Raw genomic sequence first — 12,721 nt, forward strand, 5'->3', positions numbered from 1 at the left:
CATTTCTGCAAATAGTCAAGAAAAGATTCTGTTTTCAGAGATGCAGAAACGGCAGACTTGGAGGGAGGGAGACTGTTTACAAGAGGGCTCATTCATCTGCATTCACTCTGCTGTCAAGTGATTAAAATCAGGACAAGGAGGCATTCATTATGAGTGTGGTAAATCTGCCTGACACCATATTAATGAAATTAGTTAATCAGAGCAAAGTTAGCACATCCCTGCTGTGATTCTGGAGAGAGAACACACTCAGGCACGCAAGCGTTAAATATACATGTCACCAAGCTAGGAGACATATTGCATCAACTTGGGCAGACAATGCATACACAGGAAAGGGCCCTTAAGCCTCTATATTAGCGCACTTCCTTCAACAGTTTCGGTTAATGAGGCCTTTTATTTGTTTCCTATTCACTTATATAATTCTACTCCCCAACACAAATCCATTCTGAGGTACAGCTGAGTAACCTGTCCACTTAAACCCTCACTTGTTGTAGCTTTCCAAGTATTTAATCCCATACGGCAAATTATCCTTTAACCTCGTGTCGTTCTCTGCTAAATGACTACCAGTAGAGTTTGCTAAGGGTTCAGATGGAGCTAACAGCCCATGTAATTGGTTCGAGATGGCCTTATCATTCACACGATGCTCACGTTGGACTGCGCGTTACACCTCACCACAGCTTGGAATGCACACCTTTCATAAAGATTACACAAACCGGCATGACGGCCACAAGTGCTGAGAAATCTAAACGAAAAGTAACAGGATGGTGTTTTGATCGGATAGTTTAAAGCGCTAAATATTTAATTTCCTCATTAAGGTTTCTACACTAAACACCTGGCATCCGTATTGTGTCTGTGTGTGTGTGTGTGTGTGTCTGAGTGTGAGGTGTTGCCGGGGAAAAACAAACGCCAGCAGAAAGTGAAAGATTAGTTTGATCCGACAGTTTCCAAACAAAACATCTTTCTCGGAAAAGGTCAAACAAAGAGAGAGCTGGGGATTCAGTGAAGCAATAAAACAAAAAAGAAATCCCTGTGAAGACAAAAGAATATTTCAAAATCAAAACCCTGTGCTGGAATAACTCTCATTCTTGCTCTTACTGCAGGTGTATCGTCTGTTATCTGTCAGCTGTGCTCTGCGAGTCCGCTCTCCCTCTTCCTTATCGTTTGACTTTTATCTTAAAGGTCCATAATAGAATCAGTCCACTTCCCTATATCTGCTAAATGCTTACTCATCTGCACACAGATCCTTATCTGTTTCAGACAAAATAAAAGCACCTCTATTTGACCTTGCGTACTTTTTTCCTGCAGATGCAAGGTCACTCTCATCCTCCTGCTGCACGAGTTGTTCTAAAAATACCGTCGGCCGCAGCTTGAGGAGCAGTGCCGCCTCTCCTGGAGGTCCCTAATGACAAAATAATAGGAGTCAGACTACAAGTAGTTTAAAGAGGACCTGCAGTACGTCTGAGCTGATGGGGTTCTGTCAGAGGTTTGGAAACCGAGCACGTTAAAAACATTTATTACAGATCAAAAATGACATTTGAAGCCCACACACAGTGTGCAAAACATAATACTGGATACATACAGCTTAAAGGCAAAAAAAGCCACTGTCAGTCAAAGCTGGTGTTCTCTGAAATCGATAGAAGCAATAATATTTGAAATTGGCGCCATAGCTGTTGAGAAAGTCGTACAAGAAGCTCGTGCTGTCGCTCATTCTACATTCCTACAACACCCAGCATGCATTGCGCCCCTCTTTCTCAAAGGAACGGCCCTGAAATATTACTGTCGAGGACATTGATCACTGCAGGCAATGGCTCAGAGCGATACAGAATCCAAAATACGACGAGAATATACCGGTGGATCGTCTAAAAATCTTCAGGTCTGCAGTCTACATTTCAAACCTGACGATTTTGAAAGAGACATGACATTGGAGGCGGGCGTGCAAGATTGAGGAAGTGTAGTTTAGCAAGCTCCTTGGCCTGCATGGCCAATTGGAGAAGCGGATAGCGTCCTCCAAAGGCACAGAGACAAACTGCATTTTTTTCTACCATAATGGCATTAACCTCCCATAATAGCATGATAGGACTGAGGATGAAAATCGGCGAACTGGCCCTTTAAATATAAGGTCCAAAGCCAGTGGGTGTCTGTTATTTCTCAGGTTTAAAACCGCAAACTGTAGCTCGTATTTAATGGCAGGACATCGAAGCCCCCTGCATGCATTGTACATGTTTTCATTTATCATTTTCTCTTACGCACTGACATCCTCCATGAGTCCAAGAGCTTTTCCTCCTTTTAAAGAAAAGGTGCAGCCTGCTAGTAGCTCTGTTCCCCGACCACACACACACACAAACACACAGCCAGTATTTTTTTTTTTCATGCGACTCTAATGGACCACTTGGCTGCAGGCCAGAGATGACCTGCTCTGCGTGTAGCTGGTTTTATTTTACCACTTAATTCTCTTTGTTTCTGCTTCCTTCACGACAATAGCACACTCGAGGCCCCTTTCCAGCACAGCGGCATTAGCAGTCAGCTGTGGCTTCAAATAAGAAGGATATGAAGGCACAGATGTTTTCACAGGAGCAGCGTGGGAATCTGCGCATTAGCGTGACATCCTCTATTGAAAAGGCACAAAAGAAACAAAAACTGATCCCTGAAATACCTCGAGAGAAGAACGTTTAAAACGAGCCCGTGGTTTCGATTTCACGCTCTTTCACTCTTGAGGGCACGAGTAAAGTGTGTAGGATTTATGGCATTATATGCGACCCTGCAGAGGTGCATGCTGGTCCATGTAAATCACTCAAACTGCAGTGATGAATGACACTCACCGTTATTAAATCCCCCACAAACCCCTGCAGCGTGTGGCAGGGCTTCCTAGGGGCTAATGAGGGCTTCCAGGAGCCCCCACATGCCACGCAGTGACGCTTCTGCAGTGACACCAGTGAGATAGTGTGTGTGAAGTGTGTTGGAGATCATATCCGACCCCACGCCTCCTTCCTATTTACACTTCCTGCGGGATATTTATGACCGGCTATATGTCAACCGCAGTTTAATATGGAAGCAAACAGCAGGGACAATATATTAGGTCTACATAGGTGACATTAGCATTCATACGTTTCTGGTTTTAAAGGGTAAAAAAGGGTTAAATTCCCCAAAATACGTAATTTCACATGTATTATATTATATTATATTATATTATATTATATATTATAGCATATAATACAATTCAAAAGGGCAGACTGCTTCAAAATGAACAAATTTACGACATACAAGTAGATGCAAAGTGTTCTCGGCTCCTCGTAAAGGTGATTTTTTAACTCGATGAATTAGGAGTCAAGGTCATAATAGCAGTTCAAGGGTAAAATAGAAGAGAGATGATAAATAGAACTGGAGTCCCTGATGTACCGGCTTACTAGGCTGTATTAGAAGGGGTTCAGTGCACACTAGCTGGAGCAGAATGAAGCCCACCACCATCCGCAGCGCTTTGGTGAATTGGGACTCCCTTTGCGGGTGCACAGACTGTAGCATTTTCATCACTTCCTTAACTGGAGGAAAGCAGAGAGAATAAAAAAGCTGTTTTTGTTTAGAATAAATAATATAAGAGCAAATTGGCTAAATTGTCTCCCTGCTGAAGCTAGATTAATATCCATAATTTACTTCCAAATTCAAAATTTACTTCGCATGAGAGAGACACAGCAATCAGAAAAATCCTTACTTGTGCAATTTTACTCACTGCATTGCTGCATCACTGTTGTGCAAGCTTACAACTCTCCTGCATGTCATAGGGACGATGTGGACCTTTTCCTATACAGTACTGCAGAGTCTCTCCCAAGGGAGGAGACAGACACAATCAGATTTGCAGATTTGTGGTGGTGTTTGGATGCTGAGCACAGTGGTCGGGTGCTGAACAAGTTATGTCACACTATTTATTGTCTCATGTCCAGATCGGTATATATTGTGGACATGTCCTTGGAGAATAAACATCATGATTCACAGAAAGCCTGACAGCTAGCTTTGTGTAAATCATGATTTTTATTCTCCATGTGGCTGTACATGTGGTTCTAGTTGAACATTTGTATCTTTCTGTGAGAATGCAGGCAGAAACAGAAACATGCTTTCATCTATGGAAGCCTAAGTCATTACCTGATCAGCTAAGAGCGATGTTCTGATGCTATTTTTTTCTTCCTGAAGTTCCTGGTACTAATTGTGTTACCTTGACTTAAGTACTGCTATTAGCTGATATCAAACGCCCCCTAGAATATCAGTAAGTTAAAAGAAATATTCATATTATCATCAATTTTAAACAGTTGAATCTACTAACCCTTTATTTATGATACAGTAAGTTTGCTATCGTGGTGTAATAGCCTGGTTCAGTACGCTAAAGGAAACCTAGCCTAATAGCAAGCTCAGCACCTAGAAACAAGTTAAGCTAATGTTAGCTTAAGGTTATCCTTCTTACTCACGCCCTGTGTCCCCTAAGAAGAATAGCAATTATAAACAGGAAAATGCTTTATTCTTTGTTATCAGTTTTAGTTATTAACCTGTTTGAAAAAATGCAGCCTTAAAATGTGTAAAGAGATTACATTACACATTAGCTAGCTTAGACTACTAGCATTCCATGCTAGCGCTGCACCGTTGTTGTTTGCTATCGTCAAATGAACTGAAACCAGTTCTTCTTCTCCGCTCTATATTAGTAGTTGCTAATGACAGCCATGATATAGTGTATATTATTGCAGTGTTGGCTACTGTTTTGGAGAAGAAGAAGTCCATATTTGGTGATGCTAATGATGCTAAATTGGCATACATGCAGACACCACACTTTAGTCCGTAAAGGAGGCTTTTTTGTACTTATGAGTACAACTCTATCAGCCAATAACATTGATCATGTTGTTGAGCATGCAGCACTTTAACTTGTACTATTTACACTCCTAACACTGGGTCAAATCTCAACAAGAGTGAGAGTATCGATCTCTGCTTTAGCTACAGGGCTACGGAGACAAAGGAGGGCGCTCGCTTTTGTACTGAAACTGAAACTCTGACCTGCAGTAAGCATCAAACGTTTTTGCCTAATCAAGAGGGGTGTAATTAAAAATTCCCTCAGGCGGATGAGAGAGCAAACACTGCAAGCACAAATGATCCAGAAGCTTTGCTGCGATGACTGTTTAACTAACAAACCATGAAATACAAGTGTCTGCAGTAACAATAATATATACCATTTGCTGGACAGTGCCGTAGATCTTTCAGACACCATGCCATCATTAAAGCCCATTTGTCAGACCGTGTGGAATTTTAATATCCACATAAATCAAGTGTTTTATTAAAGGGACATGAGATGTGGAAGTTTCACACGCCCAAACATTACTGCCAACTGCATTTCAATTAGGGAGAAAAGCCTGCAAATTTCTGCAGGGCAAGCTTTCTGTGTCAGCTGTGCCAGAAGATATCAATATTAACATGTCTGCCAACACGCACAGGTTCCTGTTACACCTGCAACAACAGTATATGAGCAATGATACACATGCGATTCAGCAGAAGACAACATGCTTGTCTAACTCCTGTTTTCTTTACACAATGCTGTATTCACCACGCTTCTTAAATCGATAGCGAGGCAACATGCCAGGGGGAAAAAATCCCTCCTGAACTTCCTGTCAATAAGAGTAAATTCAGATGAAACCACAAGCCTGCAATAATCTCTCCTTTTGAATTTTACATTTGCAGACTCTGCTCTGGATTTCCCCTTGCCACTCTGCCCTCTCCCTCCCTTGCACTCTCTCCCCTCCTCGGCCCATCATCCTCATCCCTCCCCCTGAAATCCCTTCCATCTTTCCAACCTGCTCTGGCGATCTATATTCCCCTTTCAATTTCCTCTCTTCCATTCTTTGTGTCCTAGAGGAAAAGGCTGGTTCTACTCGGTGCACTTTATTTCCTACCTTTTTTCACATGTTGCCTCCCTGTTTAGGAGGACATGATTGTTACTACTACACATTTATCTCACAATTTGTAAGAGAGAAATGAGATATGGAAATAAGCTTAAGAATGCCTTCCTGCTGTTGCATCATGCACAATCTGCAGGAGATTAAAGCTACACCGAAGCTGTGACTAACCATCAATTGGTACATGTCCTCTCCCTAAATGCACATGTCAGCTGAGATGGTTTATGAGAGCTTAAAATGTGGGTGCATGTCCTGGCTCTAAATACCGCTGACTCCTGTGGCACCAGCCATGTGCTTGTGATTTGGCCCATGAGTTGATGTTTTGCAGAAGACTTGAATGACTTCACGAAGCACTATGGGTGTACTGTATCCTGGTGTGGGAACAGGAAAAGCATAAGTGAGACACAGAGAGGCTGCTGGGAAATCTTACAGTAGCTCTTGCAGTGGTTTTACTTATTGATCTGAAACTGGATAATGCCCACAATGCATGCTGGCATAGGCGTCAGTGGAAGGGCAGGACAAACATTTTCATACTCATCGTCATTATTTCTCCAATAGTTAAATTAAATAAATAAATTCTATTAAATTCCGAAACAACAGCAGGATTTCAGGGTCTGAGGGAGTCTGAGGTGACTGTGTTAAGGGTTTGACGGCATGAAAACGTGCCCTGCAGTTCATCCAGTTCAGTATTGCGTGTGCTGTTTCTGTCTGTCAGTGAGTCTCTGGCTCGGGCCGACAGTGTGGGCTAAACCCAACACTTCTGTGGCCCGGCTCCAAGGATAACGAGGTGCCTGAGGTTAGAGTGCTGCAACAGAGAGGGGAGTGACATCACGGGCTGGTCTGTGGTCAGCCCAAAGACACTTGGCAGTGTGGAGGAAAACTACTGGTTATAGTACAAAGAGAGAGAATGTATTTACTGACTGCTGAAAACAAGCTGGCATTATTTAAGTTGCCAGTCAAAGTTTTGCTAGTGTTTCTGTATCATTCCAAATGCACATGAATGACTCAGCAGTTATCTTGAATCTAAAGTACAACATGGAGCTATTGTGAATAAACAACAGCTGATCGATTATTTGATGAATCCATCAACTAAAAAAAAAACATAAATGATCAATTTTTTCGGTAACCTTTCAACCAAAAATGCAAAATATTTGTTCACTGCTGCATCTCACATGAGAATATATTCATATTTGGTAGTTAAGCAATATCACATGAGAGGGAGTGGTGTTGTACTGAATATCAGCACGGCTGTGATTTGGTCACATAGCATCACAACCTGAAGTGTGATACTTCTTTTCTTCAACAGTTATACAAGCTGCAAATGGAAGTAAAAAGATAGCTTATTTTTTGCTCCACCAACTCAACTAGTTCCACAACTTAACTGAAACTGGACTGTTGTTGCCGAGCAACCCAAACATTCTCCTGCACTCGGTGTCTACAGGTTACCACAGATCAGCTACTTTGTATGATGTACATTTATCTGTTTGTTTTTATTTATCATCAACCAGTGAAATAAGAGTCTGCTGTGTGATTCAGAGGTACCAGCTTGATTGATGTAGACATACACGGTCTGCTGTAACGTTATTTAACAGTATTCAGAACACCTGGCTGAGGCGCAGTGATACACACAGTGAAAAGACCCAATGATGTTGTTCTCTATATCAGCTCTCATGGAACACCTCTTATCCAATCAGATTACTTGGTCGGAACTAACCGTTGTATAATAAACAATATATCTTTATTGCCTATTTTCTGACAAATCATAGATAAAAAAAACTAATCATCAGATTCACATGAAAAGTTGCAGCCCCATTTGCAAAATGCACTAATTAAGCAGGAAACAGGCACCTATTGTTTAATTACTTAATAAACTGTAGTTGGGGTACTTCAATCAAAAACCACGCATCAAATTTAAAAATGCATCATATATTTTTATTAAATCTGCTTCGTAACTGTTAGCTAAAGCTGTCAGATAAGTGTAGTGGTGGGAATTGCAGTTTAGTTCAAGTATAAAGTGCTTGAATAAATAAAAGCACATAAGCAAGTTCCTCATATTTGTAATAATGTTCTTAAATATACAGTATTTACAGTTGCATTCAACCAGTGTCAACCATTTGCTTTGAATTTTGTCTTAGCCTTACCTGTGATATTAGATACTAGATAACTGTCTTTGCTTAGATAAGAGGAGACTTTTACTTGAATAAAGAAACGTTGCTTGGGTACAGTACCATGTCAACACCATGTGATTATCATAAACACACAGCAGGAGACTAGAAAACTGAAGAGCTCAGAGAGCTGAGTGGATTTAGAATAACATTTTATGCAGTTTCGTGCTACAGTAGGTTTTTCTGAAAAGGAAATTAAGTATTTGAGAAGAGTCTAGTCTCCAAGAGTTTCACTCCAGTTGGGGGTTTTAAAGCACACTACCCAGGCCGCCTAATGCTCCCCACATCGCGGGCCTCGCTCGTTCGCCTGTCAGCACACATCTGCTCCGTGTTACTGCTGGAGCCTCTGCTGTCAATTCAATTAGGCTCTTTCTGAACAGGTCAAACTGTGCAGAATTGTACAGTACACGTGCATGCATACAAAAACACAGACTAACCTGAATCACAAGGCTGAATTCCAAAGAGGTCCTGCATGTACAGTTTGAGTCATTACATCACATGTGCGTTTATGAGGGTAATTTAATGTTAAAAGGTGTTGCAGGTGCACTTACATAGTTGTACACACAATACATCTCTCGCTGTGGTAGTATAATTGGAATAGTGACATTTCAGAGACTGATCATGAAGTCCTTAGAGCAGTGTGTAAACAAAGACTCAATAAATTAGAAGAGATGCCACAAAATGCCAATACTCCTCTATTAAAAGGCTGCGACATCCCAAAAGACCATGCAGACAAACAATATCATTACACAGAGAGATGGAGGATATGGAGAGGACTGCACGGAAAAGATTAAGTGACCCAGCACAATTTGTTCTTTCACTCAAAAATAAATGCTTGAAAAGGTTTTTTTATCCAGTCAAGTAAACACTGAGAACAAATTAAAATCCCTCAGCGGAAAGCAGAGAAAGCAATCCCAGTAAATTTAAAAAAGTGACACACGGCTACTCGAGCTGCAAACATTTCCATCCTCAGATAGCAGATTGTCCCTAAATAACAAAATGAGGTTTAGGTCTGCGTTTAATTATCTGCACAATCAGCAGCAGATGTTTAATTTGACCAGACGCCCTGGTAGGTAGTCAACGAGGAAATACACTCTGAAAACAGTGACCACTTATCAGACCTCAAGAGGATCTTCGTGTAAGTATGTTTCTATGAATCTATAATGCTTTCCGCTTGTAAATGTTCTGCACTTACACCAATTTAGGACATTTTGCTCTAATTCCTTGATTGCGCAGTCTCCAAGATTTAAGCAACATGAATTCTTAATGCGTCTTGTGCATTCAGAGACACTCATCACTTTACAAACAGCAGGTTTAAATGTGATTTTCCCTCCAAAGCGGCATCTAATATTAAACTGCATTGATATTCAGACAGCATGCTGTATTAGTCTGACACTCACTCCTACAATCAGGAGATTAAATAAAGCCGAGACTTTCTTTTCAACTCCAAGTGTCTGTTTCCTCGCCTCCTTTTTTCCGCCTCATTAAATTACCCACGCCTGGCCAATTGCAGAGGGTCTCAGGCGTGCCGCAAACCAATGGGGTGTGAGGTAACCGAGTGCAGCAGCTGTACAGAAGCACTACATCAGCGCCGGTGACACGCTGGGAACTCTCATCCAATCACCGCTGCCCCTGCTGTGAGTGTTCCGAACCAATCAGGAAGCACTCCCGCTGTGCGTCTCTCAGCCAATCATCTTGAGAGTCTAACCCGATATGCAAAGTTAAATCGGTGTGTAAAACATACCTCAGTCTCTTGTAGTACTGTTTGACCTTATCCAAAGAGGCAGCGTTAATTTGGGCCTGATACTCCTCCACTGACACGTTGTCTCTGTAGTAGTAGCCCTCCATGCTCTCCAGCGCTACAAATAAAAGAGTTGAAGTGATAAAGGCAGTGTTCACGATCAGTTATAAAGCTGCTTTCATTTCTGCAGGCTCACTCTACCTTGTGTGAAGAGCACAGGGTAGATTTTGATGCCTCCTCCGTTCCTCAGCCTGTGAGGCAGCTGGGAGAAGTAGAAGCTCTCAAGGTAGAAGCAAACCTTTAAGGTCTGACGGGTGCCTTCCACCTGGTATGACATGGGCATGTCTGCAAGAGGAGAAATATATTATTTAACAGCCTTTCTAAACCTCAATCTTGTTTTTCAAATAGGAGACTATAAAGATATTTTCGATGGAAGTCTCAGTGTACATACTGGCCACCAGAGGCTCCCCTTCAAACTGCTGGAAGTAGAACGTGACCTTCTCCAGGTCGATGAGAGCGACCTGAGTGTCCTCCAGCATGGCCTGCTCATCAGTCTGAAGAGAGAGAGATAACACACTAGTAAGAGCAAAGTGGTGGATAAGGTGTTTATATAATAACCTCAGTAAAAGCAGATAGATGACAAATTAAAGAGGAACTTTAGTGTGTGTTTTCGCACTCATGATATATGTGTGTGTCTGCCGTATCTGTTTGTTTTTGCTTATTAGCGCCTCCGACTGTCCTCACACACAAACATCTGCTCATGGGCACAGCGATAGCAGCTCAGACATTTAAATTGTGACACTTCTGCACTCCTCTTTCTCTCTTCTCTTCTTCCTCCACATTCAGAGGGACAAACGGAGCAGTGGTGAAAAAGGATTAGGGCTCTTTTTTTTTTCTAAAGACACATTTGACATGGCCCTCCGACATGTGACAGAGGGGAACCCGCTGCCCTGCCAAGTGACGCCTGCCTGCTGCGTGTGGGCAAGTTTGTCTCAAAGGGTGTCACATAAACAGCCTCCTGACGCACACACATTCACAGAGACGCACACTCATGCTGCCTTTCATGCGGTGCCTTAAAATGGAGCGTGGTGAGACTTCACTGGAATCACCTGCAGGTACCGAGACCCTGTTTTGTTCCACAGGGACACTTGAAAAGGGAAATGTCTTGGGAAATAAAGAGGAAGAGAGGGACATCACTGCAGGAGGAAACTCCGAACCTCAATGACAGTCCTTCCGAATACACTTAAAAGCACTTCCTGTTTCTAATTCTGAGTAAAAATACAGAATGAAAAACCTTCTCTTAATACCTCAACCCATTAAAAAGTTTTCATATGTGTTGATGCAAAATGCAGACAAGAAACAGTGAGGAAATAACTGCCTCTGAAGAACTTAACGCGGGCCCTAAGCTGTGCACGTGGCTGAACTGTAATAATTTCAATGTTATTAAATATTTGTGGGCGGTAAAGGTTAATATGGATCTCGCTGAGGTCGCAGCGTGGCTCAGCTGAATGTTAGAAATACACAGAATGAACTGAAGTCGAGTTGTTCTTTAAGCTAGAGTTTAATTCATGTGGGAGGATGAATATAGGGACCTGAAACCAAAGCCAAAACACCATTTCAGTATGGAAACAACTAACAACTTCATATTTTGGATATATGATAAACTGCTTACATTCTAGTCCTTTTCTTTTATATTACAGGGGAGCATTTAAAGTAGTGATTTGAAGTTTTGTTCTCTCTGGCGGCACCTATGGTGGTAAACGGTAATTGCGGGAGCAAACTTCCCAGATATCCAAACAGTGTGACGTCCACGGTTGGCTCCGGTTGTAACTCTTTATAGTCCTGGCTGACAGTGTTTTCCTTTTTAGACTGTTTGCCTTCATCTGAGCGTCAAATTTGTTTCTTTTTCTTTGGATTTTCACTTATTTTTGAAGTTGTATCTGTAGTCATCGATCTTTTCTTTGTTTGTTCAGCCATAGTAGATCACCGTTTACTCGTTTACTCGCAGCATAGCGCCGCCTACCCTCTCTGGCCAGCCACTAACTGGGCGCTGCTTGTGATTTATTCTGCGTAAGTCGTCACAGACACCCAGTCTGTAATGCTGCAAATGCAAAGGCTTTCATCAGTGGGCCATCGGCTCAATCCCCATTGTGTTACCTCATTCGGCGATAGTGATTTAACAGACATTTACTGAAAATCTTCAAGATTATTACTTTAAGAAATTGCATGTTTAAAGATCTGCAGCAATTAGTCAATGACTTCCCTCCTATTTAAATATTTGCACACTATTTATAATTATTTTTCATGATCTAATTTCCAGCTTTTCAGCTTCTCAGATGTCAACACTTCCTGGAATCTTTATTCCTCTGCGACAGTAACTGAATATCTTTGCATGTGGACAAAACAAGATATTTGAGGATGTCACATCTGGTGAACATATTTTTATTTGTAGCCCCTGTAATTCTGAGCTGTAAACTAAATGACATGACTGCATGTGGGTGAAACGTATCAGTGATGGTTTTAATGCTGATATTGCTCATAAAACTGAGGATTGAAATTGGCTCAACGTACTGCTTTAAATCAGACTGGACCTTGCAAGGCTAATACTGACATAGATACTGCTGGTTATTGACTCATTTATTTTGTGTAATTTATATAAAAAGATGAAGTTACCACCCTCTAATCAACCCCTCCACGATCACCCTAACGAAACCCTAAAACATCTTCAAGTTGTTTGTGATATTTTCCGCCGGCTGTGGGATCCGTGTCCACAAATCAGAGGCACACCTCAGTGATTCAGACCACATCCCTGCACAGTCACTGTGGGCAGACTGTGTATCAAGCTCAGCACATTTTTCAGCATCCACGTTCGCAGCACGGCAGTGGCATCCTGA

At 41.8% G+C, this 12,721-nt stretch overlaps 1 protein-coding gene across 2 annotated transcripts in view; it reads right to left on the minus strand.

Moving 5' to 3' along the window:
* Positions 1 to 12,721, minus strand: part of prex2 (phosphatidylinositol-3,4,5-trisphosphate-dependent Rac exchange factor 2) — a 105,438-nt gene that overhangs the window by 14,417 nt on the left and 78,300 nt on the right. For both annotated transcript variants that reach the window (XM_069667259.1, XM_069667258.1), the window contains exons 34-36: positions 10,279 to 10,381; positions 10,029 to 10,172; positions 9,831 to 9,945 (exon numbers count right to left, since the gene is read on the minus strand). In XM_069667259.1, coding sequence (XP_069523360.1) covers positions 9,831 to 9,945; positions 10,029 to 10,172; positions 10,279 to 10,381 — 362 coding nt within the window. The remainder of the gene's footprint in view (positions 1 to 9,830; positions 9,946 to 10,028; positions 10,173 to 10,278; positions 10,382 to 12,721) is intronic.

The sequence above is a fragment of the Semicossyphus pulcher genome, unplaced genomic scaffold (genome assembly GCF_022749685.1).
Source record: "Semicossyphus pulcher isolate SPU_LCO1_2020_fin unplaced genomic scaffold, fSemPul1.0.p SCAF_18, whole genome shotgun sequence".
Taxonomy (NCBI): Eukaryota; Metazoa; Chordata; class Actinopteri; order Labriformes; family Labridae; genus Semicossyphus; species Semicossyphus pulcher.